The 26,779-nt window shown below is 39.8% G+C and overlaps 1 protein-coding gene and 2 pseudogenes across 1 annotated transcript in view; 2 read left to right on the top strand and 1 right to left on the bottom strand.

The window, feature by feature from the left end:
- The first annotated feature begins 2,035 nt into the window (after positions 1–2,035).
- LOC147004635 (large ribosomal subunit protein uL29-like) lies at positions 2,036–2,887 on the top strand (annotated as a pseudogene).
- A 7,378-nt stretch (positions 2,888–10,265) lies between these two features.
- The window catches only part of Tex11 (testis expressed 11), a 209,617-nt gene continuing 193,103 nt past the window's right edge, over positions 10,266–26,779 (top strand). Inside the window, exons 1-3 of the mRNA XM_021153053.2 lie at positions 10,266–10,305; positions 19,092–19,213; positions 26,679–26,763. Of these exons, the coding sequence (XP_021008712.1) occupies positions 10,266–10,305; positions 19,092–19,213; positions 26,679–26,763 (247 nt within the window). The remainder of the gene's footprint in view (positions 10,306–19,091; positions 19,214–26,678; positions 26,764–26,779) is intronic.
- Positions 10,331–10,647, bottom strand: LOC110287022 (large ribosomal subunit protein eL37-like; annotated as a pseudogene).

The raw sequence follows: 26,779 nt of genomic DNA on the forward strand, positions 1-26,779 counted from the left end.
TCTTTTTAATAGCTGAGTAGTATTCCATTGTGTAAATGTACCACATTTTCTGTATCCATTCCTCTGTTGAGGGACATCTGGGTTCTTTCCAGCTTCTGGCTATTATAAATAAGGCTACTATGGACATAGTGGAGCATGTATCCTTCTTACCGGTTGGAACATCTGGATTATGCCCAGGAAAGGTATTGCGGGATCCTCCGGTGGTACTATGTCCAATTTTTTGAGGAACCACCAGACTGATTAATAGTAAGGATCTTGATTGATGTTGTTTTATTTTGCCTTAAAAAAAAAAAGAAAAGAAGGTCGGGTATGGTGGCGCATGCCTTTAATCCCAGCACTTGGGAGGCAGAGGCAGGTGGATTTCTGAGTTTGAGGCCAGCCTGGTCTACAAAGTAAGTTCCAGGCCAGGGCTATACAGAGAAACCCTGTCTCAAAAAACCAAAATAAATAAATAAAGAAAGAAAGAAAAAAAGAAAGAAAGAAAGAAAGAAAAGAAATGGCTATCCAGTTGTTTCAACTTTTTTTTTTCTGAATGATTCTTTACCCTATGGATTTAAATAGTTTCTATACTGTATATATTTGAGTTTGTTTATTTATAGACTATTTTTCTTTTCTGTTTTTCCTTCCTTCCTTTCTTTCTTTCTTCCTTCCTTCCTTCCTTCCTTCCTTCCTTCCTTCCTTCCTTTTTTTTTTTTGTTTGTTTTTGTTTTGTTTTGTTTTGTTTTAAGACAGGATTTCTCTGTGTAGCCCTGGCTGTCCTGGAACTCAATATGTAGACCAGGCTGGCCTCAAACTCAGAAATCCACCAGCCTCTGCTTCCCCAGTGCTGGGATGAAAGGTGTGCACCATCACACCTAGCTTTCTATTCTGTTCTTTTATCTATTTACACTATTATCATGTAATTTAATTCACAGCAGTTTTATTATCTGGAAGAACAAACTGGCCTTTCTCATACTGTTGATAATTTGCTTTTAGAAATTTTCTGACTATCATTGCATGCTTATTCTGAGAATCTTTTTACTCTGTTAACAGGGGGTCATGAGACCTTGTGAATTGGTTGGCATTCTTGCTCACTTTCTCTCTTTGAATCCATTCAGTTAATGAGAATCTTTTTCATGCTCTCATTTTAGAGTTCAAGATGTTCACTCATTTGTGGTACTATCTATTTCACTATTTCCACATTTTGTTAAATGATAGGACAGATAAATTATAGAATTTCCTTGTTCTAGAATAGGACAAGGAAAAAATCTATGGCATACTTAGTGTAGCATCTAAAGAGGTCATATTAAGTAAAAAAAAAAAATTGGAGATACTCAAGCAATATACAAATTTCTATCTTTTTTGTGCATTTCCTTTTATTCACTGATCCTTCCAGAGTGCAGTGTGATCTCTGACATTATAGCAGTCCTGTTTACAATTAATATTAACCAATAGTTCCATGATTTCTGTATGTCTTTAAAAAAAGACTTATTAATCCCAGCACTTGGGAGGCAGAGGCAGGTGGATCTGTGAGTTTGAGGCCCACCTGGTCTACAGAGTCAGGATAGTCAAGGCTACACAGAGAAACTCTGTCTCAAAAAAAAAAAAAAAAAAAGCGGGTGGTGGTGGTGCACGCCTTTAATCCCAGCACTTGGGACGCAGACTTCGAGGCCAGCCTGGTCTACAGAGTGAGTTCCAGGACAGCCAGGGCTATACAGAGAAACCCTGTCTCGAAAACAACAACAGCAACAACAAAAAAGACTTTTTATTTATTTTGTATGCATTGGAGTTTTGTTGGCATGAATGTTTGTGTGTGGGTGTTAAATCCTCTGGAAGTGAAGTTACAGACAGTTGTGAGCGTCCATGTGGAATTGAACCTGGATCCTCTGAAAGAGCAGCCAGTGCTCTTAACCAGCCACCTCTCCACCCTCTGAGTGATGGCTCTGAGCCATCTCTCCAGCCCCCTCTATACCCTTCCTAGCATTAAATAATTACTGAGTTAAGAGCTCTAAGACGGCTCTTGAACCAGGCGGCCTCAGCCGTGAACAACGCAGAAATGGCCAAGATTAAGGCTCAGGACCTGCACGGCAACAAGTGGACAGATCTGAAGGTGGATTGCCCCAGCTTCGCGTCGCCAAAGTGACCGACAGCAGTGCCCCATCCAAGCTCTCCAAGATAGGAGTCGTATGCAAATCCATTGCCTGAGTCATTAACCAGACTCAAAAAGAAAACCCAGACACTATGGCAGATGCCAACAAGAGCTTGCTGACAGGAGCCTGATATAGCTGTCTCCTGAGAGGTTCTGCCAGTGCCTGACAAATACACAAGTGGATGCTCACAGCCAACCATTGGACAGAGCACAGAGTCCCCAATGAAGGAGCTAGAGAAAGTACCCAAGGAGCTGAAGGGGTTTGCAAGCCCCCTAGGAGGAACAACAATATGAACTAACCCCCAGAGCTCCCAGGGACTAAACCATCAACCAAAGAGGGACCCTTGGCTCCAGCTGCATATGTAGTAAAGGATGGCCTTGGTGGGCATCGGTGGAAAGAGAAGCCCTTGGTCCTCTGAAGGTTCTGTGACCCAGTGTAGGGGAATGCCAGGGCAGGAAGCAGGAGTGGGTGGGTTGGGGAGCAGGGAGAGGGGGGAGAGAATAGGAGATTTTCGGAGGGGAAACTAGGAAAGGACATAACATTGGAAGTGTAAATAAAGAAAATTAATAATAATAATAATAAAAGAAAACCTCAGGAAATTCTACAAGAGCTAGAAGTACAAGCTCCTGGACCTGTGACCCAAGAAGACTAGAGCCATGTGCCGCTGGCTCACCAAACATGAGAAGAAACTGAAGACCAAGAAGCAGCAGCAGAAGGAGCTGCTGTACCCACTGTGTAAGTATGCAGTCAAGGCCTGAGAATGCAACCACAATAAAGTGCAAGAATGACTGGCAAAACAAACAAACAAACAAACAAACAAACAAACAATGAAAAAAACCAAAATACCTCTAAGATGCATTATTTACCTGCTTATCTATTAATAAAGAAGCTACAGTTGAATTAGAAATCTAGATGTGAGACGGGCGGTGATGACCCAAGCCTTTAATCCCAGCACTTGGGAGGTAGAGGCAGGTGGATTTCTGAGTTCGAGGCCAGCCTGGTCTACAAAGTGAGTTCCAGGACAGCCAGGGCTACACAGAGAAACCCTGTCTCAAAAAATCAAAAAGAAAGAAAAAGAAAAAGAAAAAGAAAAAGAAAAAGGAAAAGGAAAAGGAAAAGGAAAAGGAAAAGAAAAAGAAAAAAAAGAAATCTAGATGTGGTGATGGCATTAGGAAGCCTTTAATTCACCAACCAGGAGATGGGAAACGATAATGGGAGCTGACAGCTGTTATTTACTCTATTCTATTTACACCCCGATTCTACATTCTAAATGTACATTATTCATTGAAGCAGAAGTCTAGAACTACTCTTATTCCCATTTTGTGGATGATGAAATTAGGTTGGATTGAAACAACTGAACTCTAAGAGCACAAGGCTCTTATCATTACGTGATACACAAGGATTTAGTTAACTCTAGCATGATATAGAAGCTGGGTCATTAATCACAGTACTATAGTCCCCTTATCCGCAGAGACTACATTCCGAAGCCTCCAATGGATAATTAAAACTGTGGGCAGTTCTGGACCCTACACACTATGTATTTTTTCTATATTCACATCTATGATAAAGATAATTTATAAATTATGCACAAGAATCTAGAAGAATTATTGCAATATTTATTATAAACTTCTTTAATAAAAGCAACCAAAAACTATAAATTATTTAAGAAGTTTCCAATGCTATATTTTAGATTATAATTGACCATTTTTGGAAGCAAAACAGCAGGCAAAGGCAGGATTGCTGTTTTCTGTCTTCCCTTTCTTCACTGTTTTGTGTTCTCTAGATGTAGAAACCAAACCAAAATAAAACAAAAACCAAAACCACAAACAAACAAACCCCCATAAAACCTAAAGCCCCAAGTCTCATTCTGACTTCAAACTCACAGAGATCTGTCTGTCTTTGCCTTCTGAGTACTGGGCTTTCATGCATGGCTAGATGCAGAGACATTTGAAGAAGGTAAACAAAGTAGTTTAGATATCCTATTCCCCCCCCCCCCAATATATAATGATGGATTCTGGTACTGTCAGAGTTACGAGGGAACTTTGTTAATGTTTTTATAATAGGAGCCTAGGTCTCTGCTTATGATCCTCCACCCCAAAGCTGATTGAGATGCACAGGGCTTAAAAAAATGCCACATAAGGCTCTATCACATGATGAGAAACTCAGAGCCTTGCTAATGACTTAAAAAAAAATTGTTTTTGGGAACTTGGGATAGAAGCCAGGATCTGCCACATGCTTACTAATGTGTTGATATTTGGTTTGTCTGCAAATCTGGAGGCTGTGTGTGTGGTGTCTTAATGGAGATTTCAGTCTTTTTTTTTTTTTAACTTGCAGGCATTGCATATGTATAAGGTGGAAGCAAGTTTGTTTATTTATTTATTTAAAGATTTATTATTATACATAAGTACACTGTAGCTGTCTTTAGACACGCCAGAAGAGGGCGTCAGATCTCATTATGGTGGTTGTGAGCTACCATGTGGTTGCTGGGATTTGAACTCAGGACCTTCAGAAGGCATGGTAACGATACTGCTGATCAGAAGAGCAGTCAGTGCTCTTACCCGCTGAGCCATCTCGCCATTCCCGGAAGCAAGTTCATTTATGTATTCTATGCCACCTAAAACCATTTGAAGCTTGATGGGTGTCTTAGAGTCTCTTTGCTGTAAAGAGACACCAAGATCAAGGCAATTCTTATAAAGGACAACATTTAATTGGGACTGGCTTCAGGTTCAGAGGTTCAGTCCATTATCATTATGGCAGGAATATGGCAGCATCCAGGTAGACATAATGCTAAAGAAGGAGCTAAGAGTTCTGAATCTTGCCGGGTGTGATGGCGCACACCTTTAATCCCAGCACTCCGGAGGCAGAGGCAGGCGGATTTCTGAGTTCGAGGCCAGCCTGGTCTACAGAGTGAGTTCCAGGACAGCCAGAGCTATACAGAGAAACAGAGAAACCCTGTCTCAAAAAACCAAAAAAAAAAAAAAAAAAAAAAAAAAAAAAAAGAGTTCTGCATCTTGTTCCAAAGGGAACCAGGAGAAGACTGTTTTCCAGGAATCTAGGAGGTCTCAAAGCCCACCCCCACAGTGACATACTTCCTCCAAAAAGGCCACACATTCTAATAGTGCCACTTCCCATGGGCCAAGCATATTCAAACTACCACAATAGAATATATAAACTTTCTGTGAGTCTGCTAGACAGGTAATAGGTAGTTTTGACTTGGTAGGAGGTATTGAAGATGTAGGTCAGAGGGTAGGGTGTTGGCCTATTCTAGAGTACCTGGATTACATTAAAGTCAGGTTTAAAACATCAGATTTGATAAGAGCAAAAGAAACAGAAACATGCCTTGGAACTACAAATTTATGAATTGAAATATTATTGCTATTTTATGTGTGTGAGTGCTTTGTCTACATGCATGTATACCATGTGGGTATAATGCTTGTGGAGGCCAGAATATGGACTTTGATGCCCTGGAACTGGAGTTAGAGTTAGAGGTGAGCTATCTAGGTTCTCTGAAGAGTAGCTGGTGCTCTTAAACTGCTGGGCTAAGCTATCCTGGAACTAAAGCATTTTCAGTCTTTTCAAATTCTTGCCTTAAAGAAGAAAATAAAATAGCTGGGCAGTGGTGGCACATCCCTTTGATTCTAGCACGTGGGAGGCACAGGCAGGAGGATCGCTGTGAGTTTGAGGCCAGCCTGGTCCACAGGGTGAGTTCCAGGACATCCAAAGGCCTCACAGAGAAACCCTGTCTTCATAAACCAAAAACCAAAACCAAAAACAAAAACCAGAGACCTACTGGTTTTCACACTCAGAGGCTACTGGCCTTAGTGGTTTATGCTCTTGAATGAACTCCCCCACCCCACACAGAGCCTTTATAATTTAACATGCCTTAAGCAGCACAATAGCTGGGTGACTGCCTAGCCTCCATGCTGCTAGAATCTACCTCTGCCAATAATTCCGAGTTACTACTTACTAATTCCTATGTTCCATCTTGGCTGCTCTTAACTCCCATTAGTCAGCCATCTGGGCCACGTTTTCTTGGCCCAGATCCAGGGTGCTCTCCTTGTCTATGTACTCCATGGCAGACTCTGTCTCTCCTCTCTCCACACTTTTCTTTCTTTCTTTTTTTTTAATTAAAAAAAATGTATTTACTTAGAAGCATTCAGAATGTCAACAAAACAGCCACTTTTTTTTTTTTTTGCAATTAGAGAGTGGTATTCAGTTAACAGAACAACACTTATCTTTGCATAAGCTGCATCAGAGACAACTGAAGATGAAAAAAAAACCCAAAATAAAACCAAAAGAAAAAAAATACAAAAACCAAACTACTGTCCCCATATATAACTAATTTGTGCTGTGCACCAACAAGAACCTGCTTTAAATTTCCATGCCAATTTACAACCCCAGACTGTACCAGGCAAGGTTAGTGGCTATTGAAAATACCACCAGGACAGGGCTATCTAAAGACACATTCTGTAGTGTGTTAACTATACAAAAAAAAGACATTGTACAGTTTAAAAACAAATCTTACACAGCCTTACATTTCAATTTTTTTCTTTAAAAGGAGTGAGTTGTGTACAGGGGGGTTAAATGCTTTTTAGACAAGAAAAAAAACACTGCGCTAGAACCAACTTATTCATTATCATCTTCTTCATCTTCATCTTCCTCCTCTTCGTCCTCCTCCTCATCTTCCTCTTCCTTCTTTTTCTTGCTCTTTTCAGCCTTGACCACCCCCTCTTTTGCTGCATCAGGTTTTCCTTTAGCTCGGTCGGTAGGCAGCAATATCCTTCTCGTACTTCTCCTTCAGCTTGGCAGCCTTCTTCTCATAGAGCTGCTTGTCATCCGCTGCAGTGTTGTTCCACATCTTTCCTAGTTTCTTTGCAACATCACCAATGGATAAGCCAGGATGTTCGCCTTTGATTTTGGGGCGATACTCAGAACAGAACAAGAAGAAGGCCGAAGGAGGCCTCTTGGGTGCATTGGGGTCCTTAAACTTCTTTTTGGTCTCCCTTTGGGCGGGGGGATGTAGGTTTTCATTTCTCTTTCATAACGAGCCTTGTCAGCCTTTGCCATATCTTCAAATTTCCCCCTTTCTTTAGCAGACATGGTCTTCCACCTCTCTGAGCACTTCTTGGAGAACTCTGAGAAGTTGACAGAAGCATCCGGGTGCTTCTTCTTGTGCTCCTCCCGCCAGGTTTGCACAAAGAATGCATATGAGAACATTTTGCCTCTCGGCTTCTTAGGATCTGCTTTGGCCATGTTTAGTTGATTTTCCTCCGCGAGGCACAAAGTCGCCCAGTGCCCGTCCGGCTCTCCCTTGCCCCGGTGCTGTCTCTATGGAGCTCAATGAACTGCAATGGCTGTGTCTCCACACTTTTCTAAAGCAGGGCGGATCTCTCTCTCTTCTCCTCCCAGCCCCAAGCCAGGAAAATCCTAAAATCCCACCTCTGTCTGCCCTCTCCAGCTACTAGCTGCTGGCATCTTTATTTACCAGTTATAACCAGCTTGGGGTGGAGGGGAGCAGTTTCCCAGAAGTTATGTGCAGACCCTCTTGTGCAAACAGTTTTTTGGGGAACACAATTAGCATTCGTAATGTAAGGATCCATGATTCACTGAAGAATGATACCCCAGACTCAAATAGTACGTAAACACAAAGAATGTTTACTCCAGCATGCTGGAGTCTTCCATTACCAACATAGAGAGACCTTGAAGTAAGCATGCAAGCCTGATTAAAGCACATTAGGAGAATTCCAGGGTAAGAGCCTGTCGTGGAATCATCCTAGCCTTCTCAGTAATACAAGCAGCTACATATGTGCTGATCTCTGGTCTTTGTTGGTTGGGTGTTTTGTTTTTTGGTTTCTGTTGCCCTCTCAGGTTCTTAGGAGAGTGTGATCGTTGTGTGCTGCCTCATAGGAAATTCTGGGATCCTGATAGGCATGTCCACTGGGGATTCTGGGTAAAACGTTTTTTCTAGGTATTAGGAGCTGACATTTAGGAATGGGGATGGGCTAGGAGGGCGGGGTGAAGCTGGCCACAGGAGGAATGAAAGTACGGTTTTCCACGGGTTTTTTTTTTGCTTAGTCCCTTTGGAAATGGGAGAGGGCAGCAAGTGGTCTGAGGAAGATGTGAAGGTCGGCAGGTATCCTCCATGCCTCCGTGACTGGAGTGCACAATTTCTTTTTTCTTTTTTCTTTCCTTTTTCTTTTCTTTTCTTTCTTTCTTTCTTTTTTTTTTTTCCGAGACAGGGTTTCTCTGTGTAGCCCTGGCTGTCCTGGAACTCACTTTTTAGACCAGACTGGCCTCGAACTCAGAAATCCACCTGCCTCTGCCTCCCAAGTGCTGGGATTAAAGGCGTGCGCCACCACTGCCTGGCGAGTGCACAATTTCTTTCTTTCTTTTCTTTGTTTTTCTTTCTTTCTTTTTTTTTTTTTTTGGGTTTTGTTTTTTTCGAGACAGGGTTTCTCTGTGTAGCCCCGACTGTCCTGGAACTCACTCTGTAAACCAGGCTGGCCTCGAACTCAGAAATCTGCCTGCTTCTGCCTCCCAAGTGCTGGGATTAAAGGCGTGCGCCACCACGCCCGGCTCAGGGTGCACAATTTCTTATTTTTCTGAATTTTGACACAACTTACTTACTTCTTTGCTGGGGTTTTGCTATGCTTCCCAGGTGATCCAGAATGCCCGGGCTCAAGGGATTCTCTCTCTCTCTTTTTTTTTTTTTTTTGGTTTTTCGAGACAGGGTTTCTCTGTATAGCCCTGGCTGTCCTGGAACTCACTTTGTAGACCAGGCTGGCCTCGAACTCAGAAATCTGCCTGCTTCTGCCTCCTAAGTGCTGGGATTAAAGGCGTGCGCCACCACCGCCCGGCTTCAAGGGATTCTCTTGCTTTAGCCTCTGACTGCTGAGACTTTACAAGCCTGTGCTGCTGTGTTGGGATACCTTGCCAGTTTGAAACACGGAGCAGCGCTGTCTACTATTCCTCCGCCGTCTTTGTAGTGTGCATGTGTGTGAATTCTTGTTCTTTTCTTTCTGTAATCCTGGCCATCTGTCCTTTCCTTGAAGGGCAGTGCACTTTTGGTTTTACATCATAGAACTTGTCCTGATATTCTCGTTCTGGTTTTATCCAATATAGAGAATCTAGACAGGATTCCAAGGCGGAGGATCAATATACCGTAAAGGCCAACCGGGAGCGGCTTTTGACAAGAAGCGGAGGTGGGGAGCTTTTTAGTGGATAGCAAGTCTTGTCAGGTGGTTTTGTTCATCTTGTATATGTGTGTGTGTGTTATGACATCAGGGTTTCAAGTGTGTGTGTTATTGAACTCAGGACCCCACATCTGCAGCCCAGGTTTTAGAACTAGCAAGAAGAAACAGACATTTGAAGATACTTTTTTTTTTTTTTTCTGGTTTTTCGAGACAGGGTTTCTCTGTGTAGCCCTGGCTGTCCTGGAACTCACTTCTGTAGACCAGGCTGGCCTCAAACTCAGAAATCCACCTGCCTCTGCCTCCCAAGTGCTGGAATTAAAGGCGTGAGCCACTTCTTAGAGATGCTTTGAGGCAATATCTTTGGAACGAGAGGTTTGTGGGCAGCGGAAGTTGATCATTTAAATGATGGGTGGTGGTGGTGGGGGGGTACGGACGGCGGGAAGCTCAGCGCCAATTCAGTGACCGTTAGCGGAAAGGCGTTCAAGAGCGGGAAAAAAGGCGCCAAAAAAACCGCAGCCAAGAACGAGGGGCCGATGGGATGCGCACGAGAGTTTTTGAACACTGAATCAGACCAATCACAGAGCGTGACTCATTCCGTCTTCACAACGAGGGCGGGGCACTGAGTGACAGACAGACCAATCACAGAGCGTGACTCTCTGGTAAAGCGTGAATCTCTCCTTCCGGCCTTGGCTTCGGGCCACCGGAGACGGAGACGGAGTCGGAGACGCGAGACGCTAGCAAGCGTTTCGCGTGTGGGAGAGCAGACGCCTCCCTCTTTAACAACTTTCTCCTGGATTTGCAGCTTCCTCAACGGCCCTGCACCTTCAGGTAATAAGTAATGGGTATAGTTTTCTGGCAGAAGTGTCTTTTTGAGAAATTAGAGACGAGGACAGAATATTAAAATATATTCGTGTTTCATAGGCTGGAGCCAGACATTTAAAAAATGGACCGCGTTACTGACCTTTACTTCATGGACTTTAGAGGTAAGCAAGCTTTGTATGATAACATTTATTTTATGACTGATTGAAATCCTCGAGATGAACTGGTTGCTGCAACGGCTGCCCTTTTGGGTTTCGGTGTTGTTCCTTTACGAAATCCATGTCTGAATCTCCCATAGACAATTTTAAGGTATCTCATCCGCCCAGTCTCAGCGGTACTTCATCTCTTAGCCTTGGCACTGCAGTTAGACTTTTTCTTGCGCTTGGCAGGTTTGCCACGGATAGATTTCTGATAGTGGTCGTCCTTAGAACCACGGAGACCGACGGTACAATCAATGTGTGCCTGTTATTGGGATGCTTTCCAAAGGATGCCGTTCCTTTTGTCATGTTGCTTCTACCTCCAAGGCCAAAGAGACTGGAAGAGCCCCTTTTTGGCTTTTTTTTTTTTTCAAGACAGGGTTTCTCTGTGTAGCCCTGGCTGTCCTGGAACTCACTCTGTAGACCAGGCTGTCCTGGAACTCAGAAATCCGCCTGCCTCTGCCTTCCAAGTGCTGGGATTAAAGGCATGTGCCACCACCGCCTGGCTTCCTCTTTGGCTTCTTGAGACAGAGTTTTAACTCTATGTCTCAGGTTGACCTAGAACTTTATGTAGCCCAGGCTATCCTCAAACTTGCAATCTTCGTACCTAAGCTTCCAGAATGCAGGTGTCAAACACCACACCTGGCCTATAATCCCAGCATTTGTAAGACTGAGGCTGGAGCAACAAACACCTCAAATATTGTTTCCCAAAACAAAACCAAACAAAATGAAAGCAAGCTGGGAGAGAGCTCTGTGGCAATGTTTGCCTTTCACATGCAAAGCTCTGGAGTGGAGGCCCAGCAGTGCAGTTTGTCTCATAAATTTGTCTTTTCACAGTACTCAGTGCGCCAGTTTTCCTCATGTATGTACCAGAAATAATCAATATTTGGAACCTTTTATGAACTAGTGTAAGGAAACAAAATTGACAATCCATAGCTTATTTTCTGGTCATAATCTATAGCTTTTCCCAGGAATTTCAGGAGATGTGGAATCATACTGTTTAACCTGAAAAAATACTGTGTAAAAAGTACATTTAAGTCGGGCAATGGTGGCACATGTCTGTAATCCCAGCACTTAGGAGGCAGAGGCAGGTGGATTTCTGAGTTCAAGGCCAGCCTGGTCTACAGAGTGAGTTCCAGGACAGCCAGGACTGCACAGAGAAACCCTGTCTTGAAAAACCAAAAAAAAAAAAAAAAAAGGACATTTAGGAAGTTGTTGCAAGCAGATGGGCAGCTAACAATATAAACTTAAACTTATTCTTGGAGATGATGTGGCTGTTAAGATCGTATCTTGTCCTAATTGTAAGGCCTGAATAAGGGCAGTTAGCTTGCCTCTAGGGCAGGGGTTTGAGGAACGAGCATATTTGCTTCTATAGTATCAAGGGTATTGTATGTTCTGCTTGTAAAATGATTTTTTTCAGAAAAAAAATGCTGCCATCCACAAGCCATTCAACCTCAGGGCTATAAAGAAGTTTATCTTTAAGAAATTTAAATTTTATTTACTGTTAAAAAAAAAAAACTAACTATAAGGGCAGGTGAGATGACTTAGCCAGTAAAGATGCTGGCCACCAAGCCTGGTGACCCGAGTTGATCCCTGGGATCCACATGGTGCATGGAGAGAAGAAATTCTGACCTCTATACTGGTGACATGTTACACATGTGTACTTACAAGTGCACACGTGTGCGGAAACACACAAACATACACACACACACATACACACACACACACACATACACACACACATACACACACACACACACACATACACACACACATACACACACACACACACACACACACACACACACACACACACACACACAAGCAATTCCTGCAAGAGAGGAGGCTAGTTTGAGGCCATCCTAGGCAGCATAATGAGACCATGCCTTGAGTAAGCTTCACATATACCTTTTCTTATGGTTGGTTTGGAGACAAATTCTTATTTTCCTTCCTTTGGACTTTTAGCTTCTTTAGTTTGTTGTTATATAGATGCCCTTGTGATTTATTATTATAATATCCAAGTTTATCTTTTCTTTTACTGATGTATTTATGATTGTTCATTCCATAAAGTCTTCAGAAAATCGAGCTGGGTGTGGTGGTGTATACCTGTAATCTCATCACTCCCAGACGCTAACACAGGAGGATTGTGAGTTTAAGGGTATCCTGAACTACATAGTGAATTTGAGGCCCCCTTAGGATATAAAATGAAACTGCCAAAAATGTATTTAAAAAACCTTGAATATAGTTGTATGCAGTACCAGCCCTGTCTAGTAGAAATTAATGAGCTACATATTTAATTTAAAATATTCTTTTTTTTAATGGTTTTTCGAGACAGGGTTTCTCTGTGTAGCCCTGGCTGTCCTGGAACTCACTCTGTAGACCAGGCTGGCCTCAAACTCAGAAATCTGCCTGCCTCTGCCTCTCAAGTGCTGGGACTAAAGGCATGCGCCATCACTGCCTGACTAATTTAAAATATTCTAGTAGACACATTAAACAGTATAAATAAATAGATGAAATTAATTTAAAAAATGATTCACTTTTTTATTTTATATGTAAGGGTATTTTGACTGCATGTCCATCTGTGCATTATCTGTGTGCCTGGTGCCTGCAGAGGTCAAAAGAAGATGTCAGATTTTCTGCAACAAATGGTTAATCGCAGCGCTTGGGTGGCAGAGGCAGGCAGATCTCTGTGAGACTAGTGGGTCTATATAGCAAGTCCTAGGCTAGCCAAAGCTACATAGTGAGAGACCCTGTCTCAGAAACAAACAAACAGCACCCCCACTGCTGCTGTGGTTTTATTTTTTTCTGGATGCTTGGATGCCAGTTGAAGTGTAGTTGCCTTGATAGGGCTCAAGGCTTTGCTTTTAATGATGTTGGTATTAGACAAGTTAACTTCTTTATGGCGTATTTCAATCAATTGTAAAATTAGAGTATGTTACTGTCATTTTAAGATGACATAACTTTGAAAACTTGGTTGATTGAAAGATGTGTATCAACATATACCATGTGTGAAAATGACTGTAAGTTCCTTAAGGGAGGGAGTATGTCCTGTTAGCTATTGTTAAATGTTTTTTGAATGAATTTATCAAAACCTGATAACTTGTGTGTTTCATTCATATTGTATACAAAGATAGCAACAGTATTATCAGTTATGTCCTTAATTTTTAAATTGATCATGATTGGTTTGTGTGTGTGTGCGTGTGTGTGTGTGTGTGTGTGTGTGTGTGTATGTGTGTGTGTGTTAAAGATAAAACCCAGGGCTTCAGGCATGCTAAGCATATACTCTGCCACTGAGCTATATGCCTCTGGTCCCTTAGAAACACTTGATGTTGATTTTTGTTGCTGATTTGAAAATTCATGTGAGAATTCAGATAAGCCTCTTGTTTTTCTGTTACTATGAAAATACCAGGGGGCTGGTGAGATGGCTCAGTGGGTAAGAGCACCCGACTGCTCTTCCGAAGGTCCTAAGTTCAAATCCCAGCAACCACATGGTGCCTCATAACCACCCGTAATGAGATCTGATGCCCTCTTCTGGTGTGTCTGAAGACAGCTACAATGTACTTACATATAATAAAAAATAAATAAATAAATCTTATAAAAAAAAAGAAAATACCATAATGCACAATTATTAGTGAGATTTTGTTTACTAATTCTCTAAATAGCTAGTGAATTCTGTTAGGAATAGAAAATTAAAAATACCTTGTGTGGAGACTTAATTATCTATCTTTTGATTTTATTAACCTTTTGATTGATCTCTTTTGTAAGCAACTTTGGTGTATATGGAGAATTGCTTCCCAGATTCTCCTAATTCTCCACCGCTCAAGTTCTTTATATAAAATTTCAGAGTTTGTATGATCTATGAATGTCCTCCTGTACATTTTGTTTTTCCTGTTTGTAGTTTGTTTAATTAATTAATTAATTAATAAGACATGGGGTCTCTGTGTAGCTTTGGCTGTCCCAGAACTCACTCTGTGGGCCTCGAACTCACAGAGGTCTGCCTGCCTCTGCCTCCAGAGTGCTGGAATTAAAGGCGTGTGCCAAACTGCCAGGCTTGTTTCTACTTTCATGTCATCAGTACATAGATGATTTTATGTATCTATAAAGTCTTAAGGCCCATTAATGACAGGAAACATGTTTGGTTTTTGAGACAGGATCTCTCTGTGTAGCCCTGACTGTCCTGGAACTACTCTCTATGTAGACCAGGCTGACCTTAGAACTCACAGAGATCTGCTTGCCTCTGCTTCTCAAGAGCTGCAGCTAAAGTTGTGAGCCACCACTGCTATACAATATATGTCTTTTGAAACTGACTTAATTTGCTTAATGTGCTGAACTCTAGTTGCATTCATATTCTGACGAATGACACAGCTTCCTGTTGTTCAGGATGATCTGGAAGTCCAGGCCTCAAGGGCTTCTCCTGCTTCATACAGGCCTGTTTTACTGCACCTGGTCTTTTACAAATACTTTAAAGCTGGCTATATTTTGTGCAGTTTACATTGTTTATAGATAGGCAATCACAGTGCCTAATATATTGTTCTCAGCAAGCAGAAATTCATTTATTAACTGAATTACAGTTGTTTAAGCAGATATACATAGCCTTTGGTAGCCACAATAACCACAACAAAAGAGATTTTAAGCTGAGTATTCTTTGTCAAGTAGAGCATGACTTATGTGGAAGAGGTGGCAGAGAGACTGTAAGGGTCAGTGAAAACAATGTGATCCAGATATAACAGGACTTATATTCACATGCTGTGACAGCAGGCACAAGAACAAAGTCCCAGCACTGTACAAAGGAGGGCAGAGTCCCACTTCTAATCAAGAAGCTATTTGCCATTGATGCCTGCTAGAAAAGGGGGGAAAAATCAGTTTTCTCTAATGGAGTGTAAGTGGATATCAATAACACTCTATGACATGCACCGTGCGTAGGAGTAGTTGGTCGGTCAGTACAAAACAGACTGTGGGTTTTTTTTTTGGGGGGGAGGGGTTTTTTCTTGTTTGATTTTTGTCTTATTGATTTTTTGTTTGTTTATATATATGTGTGTATATATATCCATCTCTCTATATCTATATATCTGTCTATCTGCCTATCTATTTATCTATCTGGCCATGAAGTTGGGTAGGTAGGAAGGTTGTTAGGATCTGGGAGGAGTTGAGACAAAAAATAATATGATCAAAATATATTATATGAAAAAAAGTTTTTAATTACAAAAAAGAGAGAGAAGAACTAGCTGAGCAGTGGTGGCATGGACCTTTATTTAATCCCAGCACTCAGGAGGCAAAGGCAGGCAGAACATTGTGTTTGAGGCCAGCCTGGTCTACAGAGCAAGTTCCAGGACAGTCAGTTACACCTGTTTAACAGACTTCCCACCCCCCTCCATCTTGGGGGAAAAAAGAGACAGGAAAAACAACAACAAAACCCCAATATAACACAATATAACACAATTTACCTTAGAAAGAAAGAAAGAACAAAAGAAAGAAAGAAAGAAAGAAAGAAAGAAAGAAAGAAAGGAAGGAAGGAAGGAAGGAAGGAAGGAAGGAAGGAAGGAAGGAAGGAAGGAAGGAGGGAAGAGGCTTAGCTATAAGGGATAACAGAAGGAAAGGGGTTATAATAATAATAACAACAAAAGAGTACCATCAGGCTGCAGTTGTAGTTTGTTTGACTAGCTATCGCAAGACCCTGGATTTGAGCACCCAAAAGTATTTTCTGTGGGTGCTTTGTAAATTTGTTGTTCTTGGGCCTGTTTGCTTGGAAACCTTTTCCCCCAGCCCTTTATTCTAAGGTAACACCTTTGTTGCTGAGGTGTATTTTTTGTATTCAGCAAAAATATGAATCCTGTTCACTCTCCAGCTGTTAGCCTGTGCCTTTTTAAAAATATTTATTTATCTATTATGTGTAAGTACACTGTAGTTGTCTTCAGTCACTCGAGAAGAGAGAGTCAGATCTTGATACGGATGGTTGTGAGCCATCATGTGGTTGCTAGGATTTGAAATCAGGAAGAGCGGTCAGTGGTCTTAACCGCTAGGCCATCTCTCCAGCCCCTAGCCTGTGTCTTTTAATTGGGAAATTGAGTCCATTGATGTTGAGAGATATTAATGACCAATGACTGTTGATTCCTGTTATTTTGTTGTTGTTTCTGGCGTTGGTAGTGTGTATGTTTCCCTTCTTCATGTGTATTTTTTCCCTATAGTTTTCTTTGTCACTTGTCCCACAGTTATTTTCTATTTATGTCACCTAAGAAGTGACTTCATTTTTTGAAGTCCCTTTGTTCTTACTGGGTTAAGTGCTCTATTACTGAGGCGTTTATTACTATTGTACACTGTTTCCAGTTTTTTTCAGTTCTAGAAGTTGAACCTATTTTACAAAATGTTCCCTGTATAGAGTAGATTAAAAAAATTCAATGAGAATGCATCTGATAAAATCCTTGATTCTGAAGCACCATACACATGCTCATTCCACCCCCTGACCCCTACTGCCATCTTTTCTGAGATGGGGGTGTCACTCTATAGTATAGGCTGGCTTCTCAAGTACTTAGATTACAGGTGTGAGCCATCACATCTCATTTTTTGTTCTTTTCTAATGTAATCATTGTGCCATGAAATAGAATCTTGAATTGACCCTGATAGACCTTTGAGCAGCTTTGGCTTTTGACTGACTGGTTGAGCCAGTGGAGGTCACTGAAGTTGCCTGGGGAGGGGCACACAGACAGGCCTTTTTTTAGACTTTTCTATGTCGTAATAGAAATCTCCTTCAATGACAGGGAAAATGTTTATTATCTATTACACTGTATGTAGAATCTTGTTTGTCTAATTAGCATTAATTGATGCTAGTTAACAGGGCCACCACAAGAGAATCATGCCAGAGCTTTAGCTAGCAGGAATCTTTTTAAATTAGATAGACTGAAATCATGCCATAAATTATACTTCATTCTGATAGCTTTGTTTAATCATTGTTTTTGTTTCCAGTGTATGATTTTGCTTGATATGACCTTAATGTGACATGCTAGCTTCACATCTTAGGAAGATTGCATTTAGAAGCTCTTCTGTGAGCTGCTTTTAATAGTAAATTTCTCCTTTCTAGTGTAACCCTTATTCAGCTATGTGATCTCTACTCCCTACCCAGCTTTTCTGACTGCATTTTATACTAAAGGACTACAGTATGCCATTGCTTCTGCTGGTGTCAATCAAGTTGTTGAACTGCTTGACACTGAAAATGTATTTTGAAAGGATCAGAACTATTTTGAAATTATTATTTTCATATGAAAAGTTATTTCATATGAATCTTTACATTAAGTAAGTTATGGGAAGAAGAAAAGATAGAGATTTAGTTTTTCAAATATATCTTATCACCTATAGTGTGTATATATATTTTCTGTAATTTTTCTGCTTCTCCAGTGGTTTCCTAGTTAATATTACTGTGATGAAACATCATGACCAAAATCAAGTTGGGGAGGAAGGGGTTTATTAGGCTTACATTTCCTTATCTCTGATCATCAAATGAAGTCAGGACAGGAAGTCAAACAGTGCAGGTACCCAGAGGCAGGAGCTGATGCAGAAGCCATGGAGGGGTGCCACTTACCAGCTTACTCCTTGTGGTTGGCTCAGCCTGCTTTCTTAGAGAACCCAGGCCCACCAGCCAAGGGATGATGGCACCACCCACAATGAGCTGGGCCCTCCTCCATCAATCACTAATTAAGAAAATGCCCTACAGCTAGATCTTGCAGAGGCTTTTTTTTCAACTGAGGTTCCTTCTTTTCAGGTAATTAGTGTGTTTCAAGTTGACATAAAACTAGCCATCACAAAAGCAGATATAGTTTCCATGTGCTATAAAAATATTTGAACATAATTTGCTTTGTGAGGTTTTTATTTGAATCTGTTTTCTAACATTTAGGTGAAAAATGATAATTGTAGCTGATTAAAGATGTGTTTGTTGAAGTTGAAGGATAGTTTAGTGTTCTAGCACTTGTGTAACAAGTACAAGTCTCTGAATCTCACCTGCACACATACCCTTACAGACATACAGCTTTTTAGCACAGTTAGGAGATGCTTTTATAGTATTCTTATGAATACTATAATAACGCTTTGCATTTTGTATGATAGTCAGAAGGAAAGGAAAAGATGTACCTTATTGAAACTGTGTTACACTAGGTTGGAAAATTTTTCTCAATTTTAAGAATATGCAAGGTATCAGTTTGAGTCTCCATGTTTTTTTCCTTTAATGAATTCCATGGCCTAGTAGGATTTGGCTATGTGGAGGATCTGGTGCTCAGATTGCTTAGAAAATAGTGACATCATTTATACAGATTCAATAACTGGGCAATGTTGTCTCTAATTGGACATGTCATTTCTTTTCCTTACAAAGCAAGGCCAATACTTCAGAACCAGCATAAATTAGTGTTTGACTAATGTTTGCAAGTAATACTATTTCAGTTTTACAGGATATATATCTACTCTCCTTAATTCTCTCATTCTTTAAAGTTAGAAGGCATTGCTAATGGTTTGTACTAGCTTTAACTTTATCTATTATAACATTAGTCTTTGTGGAGTCAATACATTTTACTTTCTGAGAATGATCACCAAGTTTAAGTTAATCCCAGTGGTAATTGTTCCCTATCTTTAGCTAAAAGAAATTTTATTTTCAGTTTTTACTTAATGCTGTCTTTATTTGGCTAAACATCTAGGAACAAATTTGACAATGCTTTGCTAACTAACCAATTGTGATAAGTTCATAGCACACTTATTATTTATTGTTATTTCAGAAACGGTTAAAACCCTGATCATAACTGGTAATTCATGGAGACTACAAGAAATGATTGACAGATTCTTCACAAACATATCAAATTTCAACAGAGAGTCTCTGACTGAAATACAGAATATTCAGGTTAGTAAAAATATAATTTTGCTCATGATAATTTGGGTGATGTTTGTTTTAAAGATTTGTTTTTAAGTATGTACAGGTATGTGTCTGCATGTGGGTTTGGCATGTGAATACAGGTGCGTGCGTATAGAGGCCAGAGGTTCCAGATCCCCTGGGGCTGTACTCAGGTCCCCTGCAAGATTTGCTCTTAACCACTGAACATCTCTCCAACCCCTCACCTTATTTTTCCAGACAGGGTCTCACACTGAACCTAGAGCTCACTGCCTGGCCTGCAAGCCATACTGAACCTTCTGTTTTTGCCTTCTCAGTGTGTGCAGATATGTCAGTCTGCTAGATATAAAAATATACCGACCTAACCATATGAAGTGATGTACATTTTCCTTTTCTACAGTTAGTCATATGAAGCTGCTGCAATGTACAACTTATATCCTAACAGTGTCTGTAGGGATTTGACATGTGGGTATTTGAGGGTCCAAGCTCAGGTCCTCATGGATGTACAATTTTTTTAGCACCTGTTGCTGTATTTTCCTGTAAGGGTTTTAGGGTGAGATGGCTCAGCAGAAAAAGAAAGGTACCTCTTGCTGAGCCTAACCCAAGTGTGATTCCTAAGATACACATGGTAGAAGGAGAAAATCAATTTTCATAATTGTCTTCTAATCTGCATATGTGTTTCCTTCCACACAAAATAAGTAAAAATGTAATTGAAATTTAAGATTTATTTTTAATGTTCATATATATATATACATATATATATATCTTTTAATTTTATTTATTTTACATCCCAACTGCAGTTTCCCTTCCCTCCTCTTCTCCTAGTCCCTCCCCTGTCCCCCATCTACTCCCACTCTGTTTCTCTTTAGAAAAGGGCTGGCCTTGATGGACTTAGCTTTTTACATTTTTTATTATGGATATATGTGTATTCATGTATCTCTGTGGGTATGTGCAAGTGAGGGCAGGTGCCTATGGAGGCCAGAGCCATTGGATGTTCTAGGAACTGGAGTTACAGGTAGTTGTGAATTTGTCCTGCTGGGAATAAATTTTGGTCCTCTGGAAGAATAGTAGGTAATTCCATTGAGCAACAGCTCCAGTCCCTGACATTAAAAAATTTTCTTATATTTGTGTCTATGATAATTTTGGGCCTGTTCTTGAAAAAAGATTTTTGTGTATGAATGTTTGCCTTCATATAAGTATGTATGCCACATGTATGCCTGGTGGTTGCAGAGGTTAGAAGAGGGCATCAGATCCTCTTGAGCTGGACTTAAACAATTGTAAGCCACCTCGTGTGTGCTGGGAACTGAACCTGTATCTTCTGCAAGAGCAGCAAGTACTCTGAATCCATCTCTCCAGCCCCTTCAGTTTGTTTGTATGTGGTGTGAAAAAGGAGTTCAACTTTATTCTTTTGCATGTGGCGTAGCAAGTTGTTTAGCATCATTTGTAGAAGACCCTTTCTCTGTTGGATTTGTCTCAGTTTAAAGTCTGTTAACCATATTGTAAAGGTTTATTTCTGGACTTGATTCTCTTCCACTATCTTTCCCTATGTCATTACTACAGTGTAGCTTTGCAGTCAATTTTGAAATTAGAAAATGTTAATTCTCTGTTTGCTCTTTGTTTTCAAGACTGATTTTAAATGTTCTTGGTGAATTTTCATATAAATTCTGTATTTATCTCATCAGTTAATGCAAAGATGGCAGATAGAACTTTGATCAAGTCTGCAGTTGAATTTATAGGTCAGGGGCTGTACAGATGTCTCCTCTGTTCTTCTAGAGGTCCTGAGTTAAATTTCCACATGGTAGCTTACAACTGTTCTATAATGGAATCTATTGCCCTCTTCTGGTGTATATGCAGAGAAAACATTCATATGAAATATATGTGTATAAATATATATATTTCATAAACAAATTTATAGGTCAGTTTAGCAAATATTAAGTTTTTTGACCTATGAAATGGTAGTTTCCTATTCATTAGGCCATTTTTCATTTCTTAGTTTCATTTCTTTAGTTTTAATTTTGAACTTATTTTGATAATTTTATTCCTGAATACTTTAGCCTTGATAATGTTTTTGGAAATAGAGCAATTTAAATTTTAGACTGTTAATTGTTACATAGAAATTCAGTTGAGATTTTTTTCTTTTATTCCGTGTGTGTGTGTGTGTGTGTGTGTGTGTGTGTGTGTGTGTGTGTTTTGGCTGGGGATTGAATCTGGGTCTTGTGCATGCTAGGCAAGCAGCCTGTCAGTGAGCTGAGTCTCAGACTACCATTCATTACATTTTATTTATTGATCTTCTTGTACCTTTGCTGAATTTGTTGATTAGTTATAATGTCTTTTAGCAGATTACTTAGTCTGTAAGTCTTTTTAAATTATAACATTTACTTGTATTTAATTGTTCATAAAAAGTTATTATAGGGCTGGTGAGATGGCTCAGTGGGTAAGAGCACCCGACTGCTCTTCCGAAGGTCCAGAGTTCAAATCCCAGCAACCACATGGTGGCTCACAACCATCCGTAATGAGATCTGGCGTCCTCTTCTGGAGTGTCTGAAGACAGCTACAGTGTACTTACATGTAATAAATAAATAAATCTTTTAAAAAAAAGTTACTATAAGGTTCAATATCTTGGGATAGCGACATGGCTCAGTAGTTAAAGCCATGGAGCCTGATGACCCGAGTTTGATCCCTGGGACCCACAAGTTATCTTCTGATTGCCACACACATGCTCTCCCATCCATCATACATATATAAATAAATATATAAACAAACACATAAATATAATAAACATTTAAATAGTCTGGTTTTATTTTCTAAGAAAGTTCATTTGGTTTTAGAAATACCTTAAATTTTATTTCTAGAAAGCTTAATCTTTATAGTGTTCAAATACTGGATGTGTTTATTATTTTTTAAAGATTTATTTTTTATGTATGAGTATTTTGCCTGCATGTGTGCCTGGTACCTCTAGAGGCCAGGAGAAATGCTAGATCCACTGGCACTGGCATCTTGGATAGGTATACTCCATCATGTGGGTGCTTGGAACTGAATGTGGCTCCTCTGCAAGAATAAGTGCTTTTAACCTCTGAGCCATCTCTCTAGCCATAGCTATGTTTAGTATTATAAACTTATGCAGACCTAACAGAAAATCAGACAAACATTAGGCAGTAAATACATTTGCTAAAATTTATGCATATTGTGACTTTCAAGTATTTATAATTATAATTTACTTTGTACCTTCTAATAAAATATGAAAAGATACAAATTTATCTAAATATCATGGAGTAGTATAACTGGGAATTTTGAGTAAGGAGAAATTATCACCTATACTCATATAATTGTAACATAACTACTATGATTTTATATATTTCCTCTAGTAATTATTACATTAAAATTTTACATAGCAATAAGTATAATGCACATGTAAAGTTTTTTATTGAAAAACAATTTATTCTTTTTTCCCACCATTTTATTAAAATATTTTTCAGAAAGAAAAGTTGGGGGCTGGGATAGGGTTTGGTTAGCATTTGTGAAGTCCAGGATTTGATCCCATGCACTGAGCCCTTCGCAAATTACAGTGGAGACTTCTTTAGCAGTCATTTAGATTCTACAGCTACATTTCCTCCTTCCTTTCCTTCCTTTTATTTTCCAGCACAGGGGATTGAACTCGGCCTCACTCACGCTAAACAAGTGCTCTTCTTCTGAGCTCTAGTTACTGTCTCTGCTCACCATTCGTTTACCATCTGCATTTGTTCACCATTTGTTTTTGTTTTTTGTTTTTTGTTTTTTTAGATTTATTTATTTATTATATGTGAGTAGCTGTCTTCAGACACTCCAGAAGAGGGCACCAGATCTTGTTATAGATGGTTGTGAGCCACCATGTGGTTGCTGGGAATTGAACTCAGGACCTTCAGAAGAGCAGTCAGTGCTCTTAACCGCTGAGCCATCTCACCAGCCCCATTGTTCACCATTTGTTGATCACCACAGCTAATATTTTGGCACTCACTTCATCAAGATCCATGATTTTCTTTTCTTTTCTTTTTTTTCTTTCTTTCTTTCTTTCTTTTTTTTTTTTTTTTTTTTTTTTTTTTTTGGTTTTTTGAGACAGGGTTTCTCTGTGTAGCCCTGGCTGTCCTGGAAATCACTCTGTAGACCAGACTGGCCTCAAACTCAGAAATCCGCCTGCCTCTGCCTCCCAAGTGTTGGGATTAAAGGCGTGCTCCACCACTGCCCGGCGACAATATCCATGATTTTATTAAAGCTCTTTTGGAGGTAAATTTATATTAGTACAGCATTTTTTTATATAATTTTGTATCTTATCTTTTCACTAGATATAAGAACATTTCCCATGTTAAGGCTTTCTTCCCCCCCCCCCCCCCTTTATTTTGTTATTTCGAGATGGCTCACTATGGCTGACCTGGGATTCAAATTCAGAGAGATTACCTGCCTTTACCTTCCAGCTGCTGGGATTAAAAGCATGCACCACCACGTTAGGGGCCACTATTTTTTTTTAAATTTATCATGTGTTGTGTGTGGCTTCACAAAATTGTCATCTGCTCTCCACATGGCATGGCATATGTGCCCCCCCCCCCCACTAATGAGAGTTCCAGGGATTGGATTATGTGAGACGTTCCTTTACCTTTACCTACTGAGCCATCTCAACTGCTGTGACTACTGTTTTAAAATGGCAGAATCATATCCCTTCAAGGGGATTTATTATAATTTATTTATGCATTTCTTTATTGTTGACTATATTGTTCTGCATCTTCCTCTATCATAGGTAATAAAAGGAACATTATTAAGTGCAAAGATTATTTCGCACTTGTATTATTTTCTTACAATAGACTCTTAGAAGAGCAATTACTAGGGCAAAATATATGAACAATTTTCGCTAATTTTACGTATTGCCAAATTGCTTTCCAAAATGCCAAAAGATAGGTCTTTAAGGAGCCTAGCATAATGGTCATCAGAGAGGCTTCAAATGCAGAGACCCACAGTTAAACATTAGATGGAGCTTGGGGAATCCTTTGGAAGAAGGATTGTAGGAGCCAAAGGAGTTAAAGATAGCATAAGAAAATCCACAGAATCAACTAATCTGGGCCCCTGGGAGCTCTTAGGGACTGAACTGACAATCAGGGAGCCTGCATGGGTCTAACCTAGGTCCTCTGTATATATGTTGTGGTTTTGTAGCTTGGTCTTCTTGTGGAAACTCTAAAAGTGGGAGCTGGGGCTGTCGCTGACTCTTTTGGCTGCTTTAGGGACCCTTTCCTCCTCCTGGGTTGCCTAGTTAAGCCTTAATATAGGGGTTTGTGTCCAGTCTTAGCATAACTTGTTTGGTTGAGATCTCTGGGACGCCTGATCTTTTCTGAAGGGAAAGATGGAGGAGTGGAAGAGTGGATCTGGGGAAGAGGAGAGGTGTTGGGGGGGAGGGACTGGGAGGTGAGGAGGGACAGGAAGCTGCATTCAGGATGTAATATCTGAGAGAAGAATAAAAAAAGAAGAAAGATGTTTTGATGTGAATGTTCATTTTTCCTCTTTAAATTTGGAGTCAAATATTAACTTCACATGTTGTTGGTGATATAAATCAGATATAATTTATGTGAAAAATCATCATTCAGTCAGCAATTATAGTATGTGAGAGGGATGGAGGTGGGCATGAGAATTTGCCCCAGAATAGGAAAGTGAAATGACATCTATGCTAAATTATCTGACTGTATAAATGGAATCTCAAACATCAGAAAAAAAAGGTGGAGGTGTAGATGAGAGAGAAGGCATTGGAGAAAAAAAGACTTAGTAAAAAATAGACCTGGGGATTTTGTTCTGTGGTATATATTTTGTCTAGTATACTGTTATCTAGTATATACAAGACCCTGGCTTCCATCCATAGTATGGAATAAAAACTTCCACCGTCAGTGTGATTTATAGTGGATATATTTTACTTACTGCCTTTAGTCAGTTACTATCAATATATTTGTCATAAGGTAGTGATATGTAGAGTCTATCATTATTCACCAACACACCTTAGGAGATTTAAATCAAGGCTATGTTATATTGCACTCAGGCAGTAGTTCCAGCCAGGTTCACTTACTGCTTTCAAAGGTTATTTGCAAGAAACCAAATCAAAGTTTTTCCCCCCACCTTTTCAGAATTGGGGATCAGAACTTGGGATTGAATTTAGGGAAGCATTCTACTATTAAGTTATAGCACTCCCTCAACCTAATTCCAAGTATTTAAAAAATGATTTAATTTAATTTATGTACATTGATATTTTGCTTTTGTGTGTGACAATGGAACTGGAGTTACAGGCAGTTATGAGCTAGGAATTGAACCTGGGTCCTTTGGAAGAACAGACAGTGGTCTTAACTGCTATGCCATCTCTCCAACTGCCATTTGTACATATTATCTTCAGTTTTCAGTTTTTCCTTGAGACACGGTAGGCTTAGTTAACATTTTATTCAGTTAACTAGGTTCTGCTTTATACAAAGAAAAACCCTAGAGGAGCATTTAGAAACTTTGTCCCTTGGTTCCCAGAATGAAACACAATAAAATGATGAATCCTATTATTTAAGTTTATATTATTTGTTTAATATTTTTGCATGTACTATGTTAAATATGCTCTATAAGACATGATATTTTCAACCTAGAAGCTCATTTGGGAAACAAGGATAAGAACTAAAATTACTTAAAAATAAGCTTTGGTTGTAGTTTAGTTTTAGCAGCTTGCCTGTGTGGGAGAGGTCCTGGGTTCAATGCAGGGCAAGAAACATCAACATGTCAGGGTTGATGTTGGACACCTGTTCTTCTTCCATCACTCAAGAGCCAGAGACAGGTGAATTGCTATAAATTCTAAGCCAAACTGATCCTTATCAGAGTGCCAGGCCAGCTAGGCTACATAGAGAGACTTTACTCTTCTGCCCCGTCCCTCAAACCCCTCAAACGAAGCTAAACCAAGTCAGAGTAAATGATTTGAGAGATTTGTAGTTAATTGCTAAATTGTGTGACAGTGAATATAAAAATTCAAAGAAGAAAGAGTCGAGGGTGGTTTAGTGGTGGAGTTCTTGTTTAACATTCATGTAACCTTGAGTTGGATCTCCTTGAACTGCCAAAGCTGTGAGGAAAAGAGAGATGTCAGCCAACTGTACTAATTGCTAAAAGTTTTGTGGATGTTGCTAGTAAGACTAACATAGATTTTATTTACAGTAAGACAAAGGAAAGAGGTATAATTCAGGTTAAAGTGAACCAGATGAATAAAGATAAGTAAATGGGGATACACAAATTATGCTCAGGCTGCAAAGCTCTTAAGACATGCTAAGATTTCTGTGAGGAGAAGTGGATTAAGGTTCTATTTGGAGGTTCAGGAAATGACCCACAATACCAATATAAGCATACAACATACTAGAATGAATGTATATGTATATATACATTTATATATAAATAATTGAAGGTGTAGAGTATCTTAACTGGCTAAATAAATTTTCCCTTTGTCTAGATTGAAGAAATTGCAGTGAACCTGTGGAACTGGGCAGTTACTAAGAGAATAGAACTGTCTGTGAGGAAAAACCAGGCAGCTAAACGTACGTATACATTTTC

The sequence above is a fragment of the Mus caroli genome, unplaced genomic scaffold (genome assembly GCF_978045245.1).
Source record: "Mus caroli unplaced genomic scaffold, Mus_caroli_1 scaffold_5, whole genome shotgun sequence".
Lineage (NCBI taxonomy): Eukaryota > Metazoa > Chordata > Mammalia > Rodentia > Muridae > Mus > Mus caroli.